The sequence below is a fragment of the Schistocerca americana genome, chromosome 5, assembly GCF_021461395.2.
Source record: "Schistocerca americana isolate TAMUIC-IGC-003095 chromosome 5, iqSchAmer2.1, whole genome shotgun sequence".
Classification (NCBI taxonomy): domain Eukaryota; kingdom Metazoa; phylum Arthropoda; class Insecta; order Orthoptera; family Acrididae; genus Schistocerca; species Schistocerca americana.
Window position 1 is genome coordinate 410,090,430 of NC_060123.1, and position 21,346 is coordinate 410,111,775.

The 21,346-nt window shown below is 39.6% G+C and overlaps 1 protein-coding gene and 1 non-coding gene across 2 annotated transcripts in view; both read left to right on the forward strand.

Moving 5' to 3' along the window:
• The window catches only part of LOC124616178, a 151,068-nt gene that overhangs the window by 22,683 nt on the left and 107,039 nt on the right, over positions 1-21,346 (forward strand). Inside the window, exons 2-5 of the mRNA XM_047144464.1 lie at positions 14,219-14,316; positions 16,219-16,347; positions 16,887-17,015; positions 17,731-17,859. Coding sequence (XP_047000420.1) covers positions 14,232-14,316; positions 16,219-16,347; positions 16,887-17,015; positions 17,731-17,859 — 472 coding nt within the window. The 5' untranslated portion in view covers positions 14,219-14,231. The remainder of the gene's footprint in view (positions 1-14,218; positions 14,317-16,218; positions 16,348-16,886; positions 17,016-17,730; positions 17,860-21,346) is intronic.
• On the forward strand, positions 12,051-12,124 carry Trnat-cgu. The gene has a single exon. It is a non-coding gene; the product is annotated as a tRNA-Thr (tRNA).

The following is a 21,346-nucleotide window of genomic DNA, read 5'->3' on the forward strand; positions in this document are numbered from 1 at the left end:
ACTACGCACTGATCCCTGCAAAGATACTTTTTTATTATCTTTGTTATTTTCTTTCCTGGGCATGTTAAAGAACCATGTAACCATTCGCAATAATAACTCAGGCACTTGTGCTTCTGGACACTCCAAATCTCTAAGTGACCAAAGGAAGTCAGCCACCACATGTTATCAAAAGTGGCAGCAGTATCAATAATCATCCCTACAGTGTATGTGGAATGAGTTACCTGTCACTAGAAAAAATGCCTTTTGCATCTTCAGTTGACTCGCCTCTTCAAAACTGTACTCATGAGGGCTCATCCCATGTAGCAATCTGTGTGCTTGTAATCTTTTGCATAGTAGTTTTTCAAATGTCTTTGCGAGAATGTTCAAGAGACAAATTGGTCTGTAGGATTTGGGTATCACTGGATCCTTATCTTGCCCTTTACTAATTATTATGAGTGATCTTCCACAGTGCAGGGACCGTTCCTTGCAATACACACTCATTGTACAGTTCACACAAATAACTATCTAGTTGGTCACACAGGGTGGTGCAGGAATGTGGTGGCATTTTCAGATGTCTTTCCCAAGAACAGTGGTACGAAAATGACAATGGGAAAACTATGCTGAACCATAGTACAGTAGAAGAAATTCTGGCACGCTTAACATGCTTCTCTATAGTTACCTGAAAGTTTAAGCCTACTTCCTGATTGAATGGGATCCTTTTTTGCTTGCAGCTGTTACTGGAATACTGCCTGTCTTTGCAGTAAATTACATTTGTGAGTGAGTTGTAGGCATTTTGCCCACTGAAGTTAGTGAGAAGGCCTGCACAGAAAAATTGAAACATAAACCTGCAAATGTGCTAAGAGTTCTCCCTTGGATTCAGCACCTGAAAGTGCATCAACATAAAAATACTCTTCCCCAGCTACTGTTGCCTCATCTTCTGGACAGGTCGGCAGCTGTAAAGAGGTGCTTTAGCAACACTTAACAATTGTCATCTCGATGTTAAAGTGATGATGATGCTGTGGGGTGTGAATGGCTCAGGCAAGGAGACAAGAACAGCTATGTATGCGACACGCTAGACTGGCTGCATGAACAGTGTAAAAGGTGTTGACAACACGGCAGCAGGCAACAGTGAAGTGTATAGTGAGCTGACTGTTTATCGGTCCAGGACTCAGACTGTCACTTGCTAGGCCAGCTAGCTTCTGACGCTTAATACATGGCAAATGCTATAGAATACTTTAAAAAATTGAAAATTTGTGCCAAACTGGGACTTGAACCCATATTTCCCACTTGTTGCGAGCGATCACCTTAACCACTTCAGCTACCCAAGGACACTTTCAGGAGCAGCCCAAATCCCCATTTGTCCTGGTGTCTACTGTCTCTTGTGCTATGATGATATTACCATGATTCCTGCCCAGGAGGGTGACATTGTTTTCTCTCATCATTGCCTCGCTGTATCATGCAATATTACAGTGCAGTGTGTGAGACACTGCATTGACAATAAACAGCTGCATCAAATTAAGAATCAACTCACAAATTGTGATTATGGTTCCACATCAGCATAGAATATTTCAGAACAGGGTTCTAGTACCACTACAGCACAAATTTTCATTTGTTCTAAAATATTATACAGCTAATGTGGAAACATAATCACAATTTGTCAGTTCATTCTTAATTGAATGTGGTTATTGACTGTTAACAAAGTGTCTCAGATACTGCAGTGCAGTATTTCGTACCACAACAAGGCAATGATGAGAGAAAACAGCATTCACCATGGACCATGGGTGGGAATTATGGCAAAATAGTGTGGCCACAGGTGAGAGTAGACACCAGGACAAATAGAAATCTAGTCCACTCTTGATAACAAGCTTGAATAACCAACATGGTTAAGGCACTTTTGACAAGTGGGAAATCTGGGTTTTAATCCCAGTCCATCACAAATTTTCATTTGTTCTGAAATATTGTAGAGATGATGCAGATTTATAAACATAATTTGAAAGTTCATTCTTAATTGAATGCAGCTGTTGTTCATGGAAAACTTTACCACAAAATTACAACCTACCTTATAGACCAAAAGGTGGGCTATCCCACTTCTGACACCAATTTGTACAGGGTCAGAGTGGCTCCTGGCTGGGATAGTGAAGGATGTGGCACCCAAAGGAAGCTTGTGTAATAAAGGAGTTATTTAAAAATTAATTTGAAATATTCTTTTGACATAATATATGTAGGCATGCCCACACTGGCCTGTGTATATTGTTAGGTAGCCAAGGTGGTCGCACAAAAGTGTTAGTCTTAGTGGTGGAACAAAGTATAAAAAAGAAGGAGTAAGAGGAGATGGTTCATGTCATAACTACTTGAAAGCTGATACCAGGGAGGAAGCATCCATTTTATACAAGATGCTCCAGATGATGGTCAGCAGCCAACATATGACTTCTATCCCATCCTCCCTCTTGGCTACTTACAGCAGTGTACAGTAAATTGTTTGTCAGCAGGTTCCACAGGAAAAAGCAATATTTACTGAAGTGACAGTCCTACTAAGAATGTGGGCCACAATGAACTTAATTTGAACACTGCAGATGAAAATTTATGTGAGAAATAAAAATTTGTAATACTTCCTTGACTGGCTGGGTGGCCTGCACACCAGCAAATCCCTGAGCTTCAGCAAAGCACACAAATACTTTTGCCAGACACTTAAGATAATCATGTAGCATGGGATTACAGATGAGTAGGGCAAGACTGTTGAATATGTATCCATCATCCCTAACGGAGATAAAGATAGGACAGCTTAATACCTTGAGACGTGTCAGCCTGTTGCATGAGGTTAGAAGAGCGGCAGAAGAGTCACTGTTAGATGTATTGTGCCTCCAAGAACAGTACACAAAGGCATGAAAGATCCCCAGTATGCCAATAACTGCCCAGACAGTCACACAAGGGCAATGTCCTATGACAGCAATAATAGTACTTAACAATGACCTAACAGTGATAAAAATATCACAATGCTGTTCAAACATGTAATCTTTGTGGAAATGTTAACCAAAAGGGAGAGTTGCATCTTTGTTTCCATGGATTTTAGATTTATTGGTGAGAATGATTATCTCCTAAGACTAAAGGATATTAGTCACCTAAGATGAACTAAGCCTCTTCTGTACTCCATTGATGCAAATGCAAAGCCAGTATTGCAGCATAGCCACCTGACTGATGATCGTGGAAGACAACATGAATAAGCCTTTATGGAACTCAACCTACAGGTATTGAATGCACCTCACAACCTGTCAACGTATGAAGGGAAGGTCAGAGCAATGTCAAATATTGATGTCACTTTAGCAAATATGGCAGCGGCATGCTGTATGAAAAGCTGGAAGTTTTGAGAATGGAATGACGTTGATGACTACAATATCATACACTATACAATCACTGGAAGAGAAATATAAGATGCCACAGTAAACATGCGCATAATGATAAAGTATAAGATCAAGGATACTAACTGGGAAAAACTAATGAGGGTGTTTTAGTGTCCATGAAGTCCATTGCCGGGTGATAATGCAGATGTTAAAGCCCAAGAACTGGCGGTGGCTATTCATAGAGCAATGGAGCCATCAATACCTGTCAGCAGAGGTCATTCTAAAGGAGTACCTTGCATCTGGACAGAGGTGCTGTAGAAATTAAGAAGTGAAACAAGAGGAGCCATGAAGCTACACTAGAGCAGCATGGCCCAAGAAGAAAGAGTCCAAAGTTGCATTGATTCAGGTATGTTATGCAGTGTTTTAAGGAACAGTTAGGGAAAACAAAAATGGAAGGATAGAAGCAATTTGTGGATGCTATCTTAGAAACTGTGATGGGGGTGTACCATATGAAATAGTCTGCAAGAAAATATGATCACCACCAGCATTACCCAAGCTTAAAAGGAATGATGGGACAGTAACAGAAAATTGAAACAGCCAGCTGCCCTGCTAATGGAAACACATATGATGGAGATGAAGGCAAGACAGATGATCAGCATAGGTTACAGAAAATGTTATGGGAAGACTACAGAATCAATAAACTTGTGTACCCATTCCATAAGGCAAACAATTTTAAGACAGGAAAAAAAAAGAAAAAATTCTCCGTGACTGGATGGGGTCCCTGCTGAAGTAATACAAGCCCAGTGTGACCAATTAGATAGTTATTTGTGTGAACTGTACAATGGGTGTGTATTGCAAGGAATGGTCCTTGCACTGTGGAAGATCACTCATAATAATTAGTAAAGGGCAAGATAAGGATCCAGTGATACCCAAATTCTACAGACCGGTTTGTCTCTTGAACATTCTCACCAAGACATTTGAAAGACTACTATGCAAAAGATTACAAGAACAGAGGTTGCTACATGGGATGAGCCCTCATGAGTACAGTTTTAAAGAGGCAAGTCAACTGAAGATGCAAAAGACATTTTTTCTAGTGACAGGTAACTCATTCCACATACACTGTAGGGATGATTATTGATACTGCTGCCACTTTTGATAACATGTGGTGGCTGACTTCCTTTGGTCACTTAGAGATTTGGAGTGTCCAGAAGCACAACTGCCTGAGTTGTTATTGCGAATGGTTACATGGTTCTTTAACATGCCCAGGAAAGAAAATAACAAAGATAATAAAAAAGTATCTTTGCAGGGATCAGTGTGTAGTCCAGAGTTTTGGGATGTAGCACTGAAGACCAAACTACAGAAGTCATCTGACAGTGGTAATATAAATGGACCCGTGGCATTTGCAGATGACATGCTGTTCTTTGTAAGTGGTGGCTCCAGAAGAATTATAGAAGACAAATGCAATACAACACTCCACAAACTCGAGGGCTGGTGTAGCAGTGTTTAATTGTCACTGACATCTCACAAAACAATGTACCTTCTGCTGAAGGGGAACCAAATAAGAAACCATAAAATAAAATTAAATGATGTAAGAATTAGCAGAAATGCAGTAATGAGATACCTAGGGGCGTTTCTGCATGAACATCACAACTCAGCACATCATGTAGATGAAGCAGGCAAAAAAGGTACAAACATGATGAATGAATTTATAACCACGACAAATAGGCAATTTTGGCTTCCTCTGAAAACAGTCAGAGTATACCACCAATCTGAATTCTCACGTCATAGGATATGGTGCAAGCATTTGGGCTCTTAGTTTGCAGCTAGTGAAGCCAGGCTCATTAGTGAGAACAGCTGAATGAGCAGTGCTACTAAGATTAATGGGTGCCTATTGCGTATCACAACAGTGGCAAAAAGAACGGGACATTTCAGGCACAGGCAGGAGAATATGTGAATATCTCCCTAACATCAAGGAGAGATTGCAAATGAGATTTCTTAACACAATAAGTGGATTGATACATTACCTGACTGGCCATGTCCCTTATGCTACATATGTATACGAAATCAGAAGACGGGTGAATGATAGCTGCGCCTGTGTGGGCACACAAGAACACACATTGTGGGACTGCATGCTCTATGAAGATGCAGCAGATAATGGACATTAGGTATTAAAGATGTTGGATCCTAAAGCAGCTCTAAGGGACGAGCCGACCTGGTGCACCTTGGACAGTGCTGTAGCCATAGTACCCAGGAAGGCCAAGGAAGACTTCATGAGGCATTCAACCATAAGTCACCATGCTGACATCTGGGCTAGACAACATACTCTATAGATGGAGAGAAGATAACTGAAGTCAGTGACTACTGAATGAAGTACTGTCTCAAGAATCTACATTGCAGTTGTGCAAGTAATCACAGAAGTGTGGACTTTAAGATGTAACAGTGATCGGTGGAATTACTTGCTTCAGTGAAAATGCTGCTGATGTGCTGCCCAATGCCTAATGAATCCAGCAGACATTGCTTGTTGACTGGGGTGGTATGAGGGCAGATCCAGTAGTAGAAACAACCATGTACAAGCTAAGTGCACCTAAATAAATGAACAGACAGAGAACAAAGTCTGTAGTGCCTGTAGTAGATTAGTAGTTGGGTAACTGTTTCATTGTAGCTTTGTAGTAGTAAGAGTTGCATTAGTTTTTAAAAAAAATTAACTAATAGAATTGGATAGTTAATACATAATTTATTATTAATGAAGAAAATGTGATTTGTACAGCCATTTTACCTTTTCAGATAATAGGCTGCATTTATGAATAATAAATAAATAAATTCTCCTAAGACCTTTGCCTTTAGCATCATTGAAAAATATGTAATAGAGACAGATGTCTTAAATACCACCTAACATTACTCATGTAAATCACTTAGATGGAGTATAACATCACCACTTACGTCTTAACAGATGTCCTATCATTCTGTTCCTTCTTCTTGGCAGTGTTTTCCACATATTCCTTTCCTTGCCCATTTTGCGAAGAATCTCCTCATTCTGTACCTTATCAGTTCACCTAATTTTCAATATTTTTCTGAAGCACCACCTTTCAAATGCTTCTATTCTCTTCTGTTCTGGTTTTTCCCACAGTCTATGTCTCTTTGCTATACAAGCTGTGCTCCAGTCATATGTTCTCAGAAATTTCTTCCTCAAATTTAGACCTATGTTTGACACTAGCACACTTCTCTTGGGTAGTAATTCCTGTTTTGCCAGTGATAGTCTCCTTTTTACATTCTTCTTGCTTCATCCATCATGGGTTATTTTGCTGCCTAGGTAGCAGAATTCCTTAACTTCATCTACTTCATGATCACCAATTATGACATTAAGTTTCTTGCTGCTCTCATTTCTGCTACTTATCATTACATTCATCTTTCTTCAATTTACTCTCAGTCCATACTTTGTACTCATTAGACTGTTCATTCTGTTCAACAGATTCTGTAATTCTTCTTCACTTTCACTGAGGATAGCAATAACATCAGTGAACCTTAACACTGATATCCTTTTATCTCGACTTTTAATCTCACTCTTGAACCTTTCTCTTATTTCTGTCATTGCTTCTTTGACATACAGATTGAACAGCAGGGGTGCCCCTGTCTTACACCCTTTTCAATTGGAGCACTTTGTTCTTGGTCTTCCACTCTTATTGTTCCCTCTTGGTTCTTGTATGTATTGTATATTACCCATCTTTCCTTATAGCTTACCCCTATTTTTCTCAGGATTTTCAACATCCTGCACCATTTTACATTGTCGAACACTTATTCCAGGTAGACACATGTTATGAATGTGTCTTGATTTTTCTTCAGTCTTGCTTCCATTATCAGCCTTTCTCAAAGCCAAATTGACTGTCATCTAAAAGGTCCTCAGTTTTCATCTCACGCAAATATGAAATCTATTTACAGTAAAATTTGGTCCTTTCACACTGACATTTCTAGTAATGGTTGTTAAGCAATGATGTTGTATAGTGTTGTCAGTTTATTGTGTTTAGCCCATTTTCAACACAATCCTGTTATTTCTAGGATTCTAAAATATTAATGTGATGGATATTTCACTTACTAAAAGTTTTATGCATTTACATCTGTTTGTTTGGAAATGCATGGCAGGATGCTTCATAGCAGTAGCTTTCTGTATCAGTAAAAAAATTATGTCCAATTTAGAAAGATTTTTTTGGTCTAAGTACATCACACTGCTTCAGAAATGGAAAGGTTTTATGATTAACATCATAGTTCAAGTAGTTGTGACTGAGAATCAAAGCAGAGCACATTTCAATATCCTAATATTGACTTGGAGGAAGGCAGAGATGCTAATACTGGCCTCATAAAATGCTACTATACGCTCTCACATGGGTCACACACAATTCATATAATAGGCAACCCTGTGATGTTCTCAGCAGAACATGAATGTTAACCAAGCAGTGTGATGGGTCCTACCAAATTTGTTTTTGAAGACTTCAGTAAGTGTCATTCAGACACATACATACAACCTCGTTTTCCTTTGTTTATGATGCTGATTTTACTCTTGATTCTTGACTTGGCTTATGAGTGTTTGGCTTCTGCTTTGGTTACAATTTGGTTCTGAATTCATGTTTGACTATTTCACTATCATCTACCAGCCATGTTGGTAGACTGTTCTCTCAGCTTTGCTGCTCTGGACCAAACTTGTGTAGCTCTAATATTAATTCAGTGCTTGGAACATTCACAACTCAGTCCCAAACTAGTTTTTATCAAGCACAATAGATAGGTGGGAACTGGATCAATTCCTTCTGTACAGTGACTTTTTTAATGTATGTCCACAGTTTTTTTTTAGTTTATGGAAACAAAAGTTGGAATTGTAGTCGTAGAACAGACTGTGCAGGAGTGATTAACCAAACATCAAGAGCAACACTAGTAATGCTGCATTTTCAGCAGAGATAGAATTGCCAGCTGATACAGCTACTGAAACGAACTCAATTGTTGGCAGCTTTCTTCAAGTAGTAGAATATGAGTTAGTTTAAAGTGTATGGCCGTTATCTGATCCTAGCTGCATGAAATTTGTGATCTGCTTTCTGGCCATTATAGTTAGCCGAATAATATCTTGCTGGCCGGTGTGGCCACGCCGTTCTAGGCACTTCAGTCTGGAACCACGTGACCGCTACGGTCGCAGGTTCAAATCCTGCCTCGGGCATGGATGTGTGTGATGTCCTTAGGTTAGTTAGGTTTAAGTAGTTCTAAGTTCTAGGGGACTGATGGCCACAGATGTTAAGTCCCATAGTGCTCAGAGCCATTTTTGAATAATATCTTGGGCTACAAGACTCAACTTTAATCATTGTATCTAACAATCAGATCAACCTGATAATAGACTGTGCATAACACTGATTAGAGCCATCATCAAAAAAAATGTGATGCAAACTGCTTCCCCTGTTGTATGTATAATTAACTTTGCCAGTGTGTGCCTCATTCAGCAGGCATCCAAAAAGTGTTGCAATGCAGTTGTGCATGGTACTGTGCTGATACAGCTGGTGGCATATTGTGATTAATTGCTAGGATACTGGGAAACACAAGCAGTCTATAAATGAGATTGCTTACTAAACACTTGTGTGACTCATGTAGAAAACTGTCCATACCAAATAGTACTGACAGCAATAGTGAACACTTTAGGACAGTACAAAGACCACAGGTACCTTTTTTGCTTTGTTTTCTTCCCATAAATGCTGAAAAACCTGTCCTCACAGATACTTGAAGACAGATGTCAACTATCCAGTGAATGCCCATTTATGAAGTTTCAAGAATCAATATTAAATGAGGAATATAGGATTATATTTCAGTCCTTTATGAATCGATCCCATATGGACTAGAAAGGCAAGAGGTATTTAAGCAGTCATTTTCCCCCACACTTCATACACAGCTGAAATGGGAAGGAACCATAATATGCGGTACGTGAATGGTACCCTCTGTCATGCTGTTGATAGTGGTTTATTGAGAATGAATATAGGTCACGTTGGTCACTAATATTCATAAGGTGCAGTTCTCAGTCTACATGGGCTTAATTAAATTGCACAGTTAGCACTGTGTTGGCTCCTTGTCACTGCTACAACCTCAGCAGCACATTGACATCTACAATGGTCAAGGTATTTCACTAAGAGACCAAATCAAAGTCAAAGGAATGTGAAAAAATGTAGCAATAATATTATATCTTCTTGTAACCAAAGTGCTGGTGACAACTAATACTTTTGATGGAATTTTTATCAGTTTTGTTTTAAAGTTTATAATGAAGCATCAATAGCATCAACTGTAATGCTGTTTGGCACCCTAAACAAGCTAAGCATTGAATATCATCAACTGTTTAAAACCCAAAGCAGGCTGTGCAAAAATTTTAATGTACCTAAATGATCAGGACAGCCATGTTTTTGCAGAGTACATCCAGGACCATGCCTACATTTTTTGCAGATTGATCTTGATAAACATTTGTAGCTCCTCTTAGACACAACAAGGAACATACCAGTATGAAATGTGGCTTTAGATGCCTAACTATACAACAGATTCTGTCCAGAGTAGCCAGTGCTCCTGCGGTTTTTCAAGTGAGCTCTAGAGATATTAATATGTGATATCCTAAACTGAGCCAACTACCTAGTTGACATTTATAGCTTCTTTGGGCCAAGCATCATAAAAATACCAAGGACACATATTTGGTAAGTTTGGGCTCAAGCCCATGTTGTAGCATGTGGACACCATTGACAAATTGCCTGTGTTGAGAGATGTTTTAAGAGTGACAGTAATTCCTTGGCAGAAATTATGTCCCATGGGACATAATACTGACTTTGATAAGCATGAAGCCATATACTTTGTCTTATATGAGATCATAATTACTGCTCACAAAACAAATTCAGCCTACTTCATTAGTAGGTGGTGTCATTTCAGTGGGGATGGCTAGAGTATCATCCAAAAGGAACAGATGAAAGACTCAGAACATTCTTTTCACTTTGGTTCTATCTGAATATCATAATCAGTCCTTTTTTTATTCACTACTGAAAAGAGGAAGAATGCTGAGTCAATTATCCTACCCACAAAGTGTCATTTTCTCCATGCTTTGCCGTGGGGATAGCCATGACAAAGGTGAGAACTTGAAGTCACATTTATTGACTCAGAAGGGGCACTATGGTCAAGCACACCAATTGAGCCTTTAACACTTGTGCACAGGACTTGTCAGCCCCTGTGCAACATTTATCTCCCTGGCCAAAACCCAAACTGGAAGCAATGTGGCTACTTGTGGGGAACATATTCTCTAACTTCTTTTTCATGGCGTGGATGTTGATCACTACGATTGATACTTTGTCTCTATTTTGAAATCAGAGGGTGCTGCACACACTATAGCAACCAACAATGATTCCCAGTTTACTGCATCTGCATTTAGCTCTTCTGCCAGTGCAGTGGAATAGAGCACCTGTCCATGACCATCCTCCCATCATCAAATTCTGAGGTGGCACACATGATCAGGACATTTAAAACACAGGCAAGGACAACAGTAATGTAAACATCTTTCAAGGAAACAGTAAGCAGTTTCTCTCTGTGTATCAATCCAGGTGGGTGGTCAATTAATGTAGCAGAACATAAATTTTGCACATATACAGACACCAGATGTTGCATTGTTTAACCTCCCGCAACCAAAAATGTGGACCTGGAGCCAAGACAGTGCAGACTTCCAAATTGGTACTTGCTTCTTTGCAGGCACCTGGAATGGTCACACAGCTTGGTTACCAATCACTTGAGGCACCAGCTTTTTGAATTTTCCACTGGACACAGTCAGCTGGTGAAACACTGAAATCACCACTGGCCATGATTAACATGACAGAATGCATTCCTGCCTATGGTGGTCTGGACCCTCACCCTTATCTCCACCCCAGCTGCAGTGGCACTATGAATTAACACCACATAACCAGATGCAGCATTTTTAAAGGCTTATACAGAACAAAGAGAGAATCTTTTCTGTCATCTAAGACACTCCCAGCATCCAATCTGCCAGAGGCCATTCCAAGTAGTACCCCACAGTCTGTAGAGTGCTGGGTTCCATTATTACCATCTTGGCAAAGTTGGTCAGTCCAGATGAAGTACAACTAGTTGGAGCAAGAACTTCAGCATCAATTGACCATCACCTGCCACCATTGGTCTACGTGCTAGTTAAAAGGAAGAGGGATTTAATATCCACCAGTGGCAATATCCTCCAATGAAGTGCAGAGATGTTATTGGTTTCTGAGTAAAAGACTTTCAGTTGTCGTCAAATGGGGCAGAATGCAATTTGCAGGGTGTGATGTGTCCAATTTACGGGAATGAATGATAATTAATTGAAACCCTCAGCTGCTGACAGGTGTTGTTGATATACCTCAATGGGGACAGCTGAAAATGTGTGCCCCGACTGGGACTCGAATCCGAGATTGCCTGCTTACATGGCAGACGCTCTATCTATCTGAGCCACCAAGGACACAGATGAATAGCGCGACTGCATATATAGTTAAATGCTACCCAGCCATTGAACTTTGTCTGTGCGAATGCCCACAGGTTGTCCAAACTCTTACTGGAATCGTCACCTAAGTGTGCGCGAGTAATGAGTGGATGGGCAAATAACTATTAGATACATTATGCATATAGATTGTGGATAGTTGGGAATGTGAGTCTTATGGGAAGTGTGCAAGGGATAAGTCCATGCAGTCACACTATTCATCTGTGTCCTCGGTGGCTCAGGTGGATAGAGCATCTGCCACGTAAGCAGAAGATCCTGGGTTCAAGTCCCAGACGGGGCACACTTTTTTAGCTGTCCCCATTGAGGTATATCAACAACACCTCCTAGCAGCTGAGGGTTTCAGTTAATAATCATTTATTCTAGAGTAGCTGCATGGGTATCAATGGTATCTGTTCTTTTGAGAACAGTTACTATCTTCATATACATAGTTAAAGGCTACCCAGCCATTGACCTTTGTCTGTGCGAATGAGCACAGGTTACCCAAACTCTTACGCAAATCGTCACCTAAGTGTGTGCGAGTAAAAAGTGGATGGGCAAATATCTATTAGGTACTTACGTATGTAGATTGTGGACAGTTGGGAATGTGGGTCTTATGGGAAGCATGCAAGGGATAAGTCCCTGCATCACACTATGCATCTGTGTCCTCGGTGGCTCAGATGGATAGAGTGGTTGCCATGTAAGCAGAAGATCCTGGGTTCAAGTCCCAGATGGGGCACACTATTTTAGCTGTCCCCATCGAGGTATATCAACAACACCTGCTGGCAGCTGAGGGTTTCAATCAATTATTATTTAGTCTAGAGAAGCTGTACGGTCATCAGTGCTATCAATTCTTTCAGGAACAGTTACTATCTTCATATATATAATTTATAGGAAGGCTGCCCCAACAATATGACAGACATGTATTGTTTATGTACAAAGAATCAATAAATGTTATTCAGATGTCTTTGTATGACTTTTGTCTCCTTTGTTTTTAAGGTATGAATTTTCCTCTTGCTTTCTTGACTAGGTTTATGATTTCTCAGTTTCTACTTTGTTTATGGGTTCAATTTCTGGATGTTTTTCTAGCAACTATTATCTCTGATGGTTGGCTGTTCTCTACTGCTCCACTTTTCCAAACTGAATTTTTTGAAGCTGTGCTACTACTCCAGTGCTTACACACATTTTCAGGTCTGCAGCATTCACAGGGTTCTGAACTTGTTTCTGCTGAGCATCTTCTATAGATTTTTAACATATTTTAATATATTTTTCTTTTGTTAAATTGTATGTGTTTCTCAGTGTTGTGTTTATTCAGATTTATGCAAATGCATTCTTACTGTTCTGGCACAGATTTTCAGTAGTCATGACATATTTCATTACCTTGAGGCCTCACCATTTATGAAATGTGTCTGCTGATATCACTTCTTGTCATCACATCTTAACTGAGTTTATTCCTATCATCCATTCATTTCATTTCAGCAAATCTAATGCAACTGTTATTGTTCTTCTCTAAGCATCTAGTGAGGGTGATGTATCAGAGTGATTAATCGGGGAATGGCTTCTTGACTTCTCACAATAAACCTTGTTGTGTAAGAAGTGCAGTCTTCGGTAATGAGCGTCTATTTGGCATTGAAAGTGTGAGGAAATAAGTTCACAGTTACTTTGAGTTAATGGAAAGGAAGGGGAAAATATGTGTTCCTCTTGTTTGCGTAACTAACCATGTCCTATAGGACAACATATACATTTGATGGAGCTATGTCTCATTTTACCGATGCTGATGAGTTGTTTGAGATAAACAATGTAGGAAATCATAGCTTGCTACTTACTATAAAGAAGACATGTTAAGTTGCAGACAGGCAAAATTAAAGGATGCTTACACAAAGCTTTCAGCCACAACCTTCATCAGCAAAAGAGGAACACACACCATTCTTACCCACAAGCAAGCATGCCTGGCACATACATGACCACAATTTCTGGCTGCTCAGACCAGAATGCATTCCAACATTATGGTCTGAGCTGCCAGAGTTGACAGCCATGTGTGAATGAAGTGTACTTGCTTGTGCATATGAATGGTGTGTGTTTCTATGTTTCTCTTTTGCTGATGAGGCTTGTGGCCAAAGGTTTTGTGTAAGTGTCTTTTAATTGGGCCTGTCTGCAGCTTAACGTGTCTTCTTTATGGTAAGTATAAATCTATTTTTTCCTACATTGTTGATATTCCTGCATGGATTTTCCATTGTTTAATTGTTTCTTATAATAAAACTGTTGGTATTTTTATGAATTTTACATTTCTTTATTGTGTCTGTTGAAAAGTAATATGTGAAATTAAACTGTTGTAATTCACTTAATGAGCTAATGAACCTCTAATGTTTAATCCTGAAAACTGCTACTTCATTTCCAGGCCTGTAGAATGGATGGTTATGGGATTTGCTGCATTTATATTGGGAGTAATTATCTGTGTGGGCTGTGTGAAATGTTGTCTTGGAGACGAAACAAAGTGTAAGTACATCAGTATAGTTTGTAGCAGCTTAATTTGATGTTTCATAATTTTTAATATAGTGATTTGCCGAAATTTCAACTAACATGTGTTGTTGTTGTTGTCTTCAGTCCTGAGACTGGTTTGATGCAGCTCTCCATGCTACTCTATCCTGTGCAAGCTTTTTCATCTCCCAGTACTTACTGCAACCTACATCCTTCTGAATCTGCTTAGTGTATTCATCTCTTGATCTCCCTCTACGATTTTTACCCACCAAGCTGCCCTCCAATGCTAAATTTGTGATCCCTTGATGCCTCAGAACATGTCCTACCAACCGGTTCCTTCTTCTTGTCAAGTTGTGCCACAAACTTCTCTTCTCCCCAATTCTATTCAATACCTCCTCATTAGTTACGTGATCTACCCATCTAATCTTCAGCATTCTTCTGTAGCACCACATTTTGAAAGCTTCTATTCTCTTCTTGTCCAAACTATTTATCGTCCATGTTTCACTTCCATACATGGCTACACTCCAAACAAATACTTTCATAAACGACTTCCTCACACTTAAATCTATACTCGATGTTAACAAATTTCTCTTCTTCAGAAATGCTTTCCTTGCCATTGCCAGTCTACATTTTATATCCTCTCTACTTTGACCATCATCAGTTATTTTGCTCCCCAAATAGCAAAACTCCTTTACTACTTTAAGTGTCTCATTTCCTAATCTAATCCCCTCAGCATCACCCGACATAATTCGACTACATTCCATTATCCTCGTTTTGCTTTTGTTGATGTTCATCTTATAACCTCCTTTCAAGACACTGTCCATTCCGTTCAACTGCTCTTCCAAGTTCTTCACTGTCATCGACAAACCTCAACATTTTTGTTTCTTCTCCATGGATTTTAATACCTACTCCAAATTTTTCTTTTGTTTCCTTTACTGCCTGCTCAATATACAGGTTGAATAACATCGGGGACAGGCTACAACCCTGTCTCACTCCCTTCCCAACCGCTGCTTCCTTTTCATGCCCCTCGATTCTTATAACTGCCATCTGGTTTCTGTACAAATTGTAAATAGCCTTTCGCTCCCTGTATTTTACCCCTGCATCTTTAGTATTTGAAAGAGAGTATTCCAGTCAACATTGTCGAAAGCTTTATCTAAGTCTACAAATGCTAGAAACGTAGGTTTGCCTTTCCTTAATCTATTTTCTAAGATAAGTCGTAGGGTTAGTATTGCCTTACGTGTTCCAACATTTCTGCGAAATCCAAACTGATCTTCCCCGAGGTCAGCTTCTACCAGTTTTTCCATTCATCTGTAAAGACTTCACGTTAGTATTTTGTAGCTATGACTTATTAAACTGATAGTTCAGTAATTTTCACATCTGTCAACACCTGCTTTCTTTGGGATTGGAATTATTATATTCTTCTTGAAGTCTGAGGGTATTTCACCTGTCTCATACATCTTGCTCACCAGATGGTAGAGTTTTGTCAGGACTGGCTCTCCCAAGGCCGTCAGTAATTCCAATGGAATGTTGTCTACTCCTGAGGCCTTGTTTCGACTCAGGTCTTTCAGTGCTCTGTCAAACTCTTCATGCAGTATCGTTTCTCCCATTTGCATCTTCATCTACATCCTCTTCAATTTCCATAATATTGTCCTCAAGTACATCGCCCTTGTATAGGCCCTCTATATACTCCTTCCACCTTTCTGCTTTCCCTTCTTTGCTTGGAACTGGGTTTCCATCTGATCTCTTAATATTCATACAAGTGGCTCTCTTTTCTCCAAAGGTCTCTTTAATTTTACTGTAGGCAGTATCTAACATAGTTGTTTGTTATTCGGTTTTATTATTTAATATTGTTTCTGTGCTAATTTTTAAGTTAAATTTTCAGTTTTTTTAAATATATTGTTGTGAATAACTTTGTTACAGCTAATGTACAGCTAGTGAGTCAGCGACACATTCATCAGAATGAATGTAACTTACAGCAGCCTGTATCATTACGGGCCTCATCTCCAATTCCTACCAATACAGCAAGGCCTACATCACATCCCTATACAGGTGAATGAAAAATTCGTAATAATTTCATTTGCTAGTAAATTGCATATCTCCAATTGACAACAAGTTGAATTTACAAAATTTCACCTTGGACAAAAATGAAAAGAGGCAAACACCCATATATAAATAAGAGATACGTTGTGCCTTAACACTTTGAATGTCAAGGTAACAAGCGATTAGCACACTGCAATCACATTTGGGAGGACAATGGTTAAAACCTGCATTGGGCCATCCTGATTTATGTTTTCCATGATTTCCCTAAATCACTTCAGGCAAATGCTGGGATAGTTCCTTTGAAAGGACATAGCAGACCCCATCCTACCCTAATCTGATGGGAGCGATGACTTCGCTGTCTGGTCTCCTCCCCCAAATCATCCAACCAACCATTTGTTGGCATCGTGCTTTGTGGTAGTAGTTTACATTTCATTATTTCATCAGCATAATTGTTTTTTGCAGTATTGTTGTTTAATATTGTTTCTGTGCTATTTTTTAAGTTAACATTTTCAGTTTTTAATGTACTGTTTTGAATAACTTTGTTGCAGCTACTGCACAACTAGTGAGTCAGCGACACATTCATCAGAATGGACATAACTTACAGCAGCCTGTATCATCACGGGCCTCATCTCCAATTCTTACCAATCCAGAAAGGCCTACAGCACGTCCCTGTCCAGGTGAGCCAAGATTCATAATAGTTTCACTTACTCATAAATTGTGGGTCTCCAGTGGAGAAGACTCTGAACTGAGACAATTACACCCTGAACAAAAATGAAGAGAGGCAAATACCCACATTTAAATAATTGTTATTTTGTACATGAACACTTTCAATGTCAAAGTAACAATCTACTGTTACCCCCTATGGATGCCACTATTGTCAGAAAGCTATTTCATCAGTACTTCATTTAATCTACATGTACATCAATAGTTATCAACTTTTGATCATTTTTACAGTGAAATATTGTCAATCAGTAACTCTGCTACGGTGTTGTTCATTTGTTAACACCAAACAAAGTGATACAGCGGTTAGCTCACTGAACTCACATTTGGGAGGACAATGGTTAAAACCTGCTTTGGACCATCCTGATTTATGTTTTCCATGATTTCCCTAAATCACTTCAGGCAAATGCTGGGATAGTTCCTCTGAAAGGACACGGCAGACCCCATCCTACCCTAATCTGATGGGAGCAATGACCTCGCTGTCTGGTCTCCTCCCCCAAATCATCCAACCAACCATTTGTTGGCATCGTGCTTTGTGGAAGTTGTTTACATTTCATTATTTCATCGGCATAGTTGTTTTTTGCAGTATAGTTATTTAATATTGTTTCTGTGCTATTTTTTAAGTTAACATTTTCAGTTTTTAATGTACTGTTTTGAATAACTTTGTTGCAGCTACTGCACAACTAGTGAGTCACCGACACATTCATCAGAGTGAACATGATGTAAGGCAGCCTGTATCATCACGAGCCTCATCTCCAATTCCTATCTGTCCAGAAAGGCCCACAGCACCACCCTGGCCAGGTGAATGAAAATTCATAATATTTCATTTACTCATTTATATAGCAAGAAAAACACATGAGATACAGTGAAGTGCAGATTGTGCATAACACTGTACACACTTGCTGGACAACAGTAATACAGCTTACAGAATAGGCCAAGCATTTGTTTGTGGTTGCTTAAATAATACTGTTTATTAGGCTGTTCACCAGAGCATGCCAGAGGGCCAACCCAGATGGCCTCTGTAAGTGGGCCTATGAACTGTATCGACATGCGATCTCTGAAATCGTGCGTGTCATTAGTGAAGTACATGACTCCTCCCTTCTAGTGGTGGAGAAAACACATGCGTTCATAAAAACACTAGGCACAGAAAAATACGTGGTACACAAAAAATGCATGATACAGAAGAAAAACACTGGTAGAGAAAAAGAGCACTGGTGAAAAAAAAAAAAAAAAACAAACAAACACTGATCTCACATGGCACAGAAAACACCAATGACGATGCTCACATCCATCTCATTGCCTGACAACAGCCCTGTGGCATGCTCTTTTGAACTGCCAAAGAAAGAATATTAATAAGTGATCGCAAATGAGTGTTCAGCATATTCTGTAACTGCTACTACTGGTGTCCAGGCTCTGGCCCTGGCGATGCTCAATGATGGCAGGGACCCAGTTTGGCAAGCAGCCAAAACCACAAACCCGGCACACAGAGCCAGAACCATCACAGAACAATGACACTGGCAGAAGCAGCATTGGATGCATCAGATGAAGGAGGATCTGTGGTTGGCATTTATGTAGCAGCTACACTGGGCTCTTGTCCCCCTCTGGCGTCAAACATTATGAACTCAAAAGCTTCAGGGGATGTTCTGAATACATACTTCCTCATCTGAGTAAGTGACTGAAACATGTGTTGGGCTTCACCATTAGATTGAGGATGAGATGGGAGAGATGTGAGATGAGAAAACCACTAGCCTGACAAAAAGATGCAAATTATCAAGAAACAAACTGGGAGCCATTATTTGTAACCATGATATATGGAAGTCCCTCAATTGCAAAAATCTGAGACAAGGCCAAAATAGTGGCCACTGCAGATGTGGCTGGACAACACACCCCACAGGGAAACTTGGAATAGGTGTCCACAACAATGAGGCAATACTGATTTAGAAAGAGCTCAGCAAAATCAACATCTTGATGGTCCCACAGGAAAAAGATACCTGCGGGGTTGCCTGTTGCTGAACACAGTGAGTACAAGTGGTGATAAGCCACATAATGTGCCTACCTATGCCTGGCCAATATACATGGCAGTGAGCCAAAGCTTTGGTGGCAGAGGTCCCCCAATGACTGATATGCAGCTGCAAGCTTCAGTATGTTACAGTGTAAGGAAGCAGTGTGCTCCATAGCTAACAAAAGAACCATGTCAGACACAGAAAGACAGTGTTGGATGGAGAAGTAATTACACAAAGAATCCAAGGCATGGCCTGGGGGTTTTTCTGGCCAGCCTCTGCTACACAAAAGAGAGGACCTGACTAAGTACAGGGTCCATGGCAACGACCAATACTATTGTGGCACTTATGGTGGGAAGACCATTGACTTCATTCTAGTTCTCAATATTTAAATAGAAACAAAACAGCTCATACTGACTGAACACTGGGTCTGGTCTGATTGTAAGGCAAGGTAAGAGATAGGCACTGACGTGTTGTGTCCTCAGCCAGGAATGGATCAGATAATCATATTTGGAAATGAAGAAAACCCACTCCTGCAAACAATGCACTGTCTTGTCCAGCACAGAAGCAAAGGGTTAAAAAGAGCAACCAATAGCTCGTGATATGTGATTAAGTGGAACTTAGAGAGATGTAAGAAGATGTGAAATTTCTTGAGGGCCAACAAAATTGTTAAATCCTCCTTTTCACTCAGAAAATACCACTGTTGAGTGAGAGTTAAAATCTCAGAAGTGTAAGCAATGGGTCATTCAGATGCATCCATGTATTTGTCCACCAACACTGTGCCAAGACCTTGCTGAGAGGCATCTGTAGCCAAAGTGAGATGCTGACCCAGATGAAGAGTGGCAGATGGTGGCTTAGGTTTAGGCGAAGTGAATGCTCAGTCACAAGCTGGGGACCAGAAAAAAGGCACATTTTGACACAAAAATATGTGCAGTGATCAAGAAACAGTGAATGCATCTGCTTAAAACTAAGGGCAGTACGCAAGCATATGCAGAAAAGCCTGCAGTTCCTTAACAGAGTTTGGCTACCACAAAGCCACAATTGCTTGAACATGGGGACACAATGGCTTGATTACTGTGTAAAAAACCTCAAAACTTAGGTTCTCAATTGATGGCTAAAAATTGAGATTTGGCAAGATTGCAGTGCAGACCCACAGCCTGCAAAACAGATAACAATGATCAGAGATTGCTAAGGTGGTCCTCTGTGGAAGAACCCGAAACAGTGATATCTTGAAGGTAACTGATGCAGCCAGATACAGACGTTGTCAACTGTTCTAAAAAATACTGAAAAATTGTATGCATGCTAGCAATGCTGAAAGGCAACCGTTGATATAGGTATAGGCCATTAGGTATATTGACAGTGGAAATGTGCCTAGTGGCGTCATCCAAGGGGAGGTGGAGGTATGCTTGCAACAAATCAGTCTTGGAAAAGTAGTTGCTGCCTGACAATTTTGCGAGCAAATTATCAGGATAGGGCAAAGGCTATGTATCTGTCACAGACTGTGTGCATTACTCATAACACTGATGTCATTATAGAGGCGAATCTTACCCATCAGCTTCTTAATGATGACCAGTGGTGTAGCCCATTCAGTGGAAGAAATAGGTTGAATGACATCGAGTGACATCAAATGGTCTAATTCATCCTTGACAGTGTCATGCGACGTGAGAGGCACCTTGTGACAAAGCAAGCTGGGATCTTTTTACCTCCCCTCTTGTTTTGCCATGTGCCTCCGTAAATTCATTTTTTTCATTTCTGACTAATTACCATTAACATGCATGACTATAATCTGCATTTTCATAAAAGAAAGGGAAAGTTTGGCCCTCAGTTTTAAAGAATGTAACACCAGATCTAATTTTGTGCTTAGTTTTGGGTATGAAATTTATTTCCTAAGTTATTTTGACTTTTCCTAGTTAATATCTTTCATTATAGGGTGAAATCTGTTATTGTTCCATAACTTAAATTCTATTGTTGATTTATAAACAAATATAAATTCTGTACTAATTATAAACATTTGGAAGACAAAACACCGGCATTCTTTAACTATTTATTTGGCCCTATTCGAAAACATGTTAGCAAAGCCAGCCCTTAATTACTTCCAAAGTAATTACCAGTATTGTCAAAAGTATTGTTTGCATAACTATTTCTGTTAATTTCATCATGTAAACAAATAATTCAGTTTAACACTTGTAGTAGAAGAAACTGTTAAAAAGAAGGAAGTTTTAGATATATTCAGTTAATTTAATGAGTTATGTTTTAATTGTAATTTCTGTAAATTAAACATCAAACAA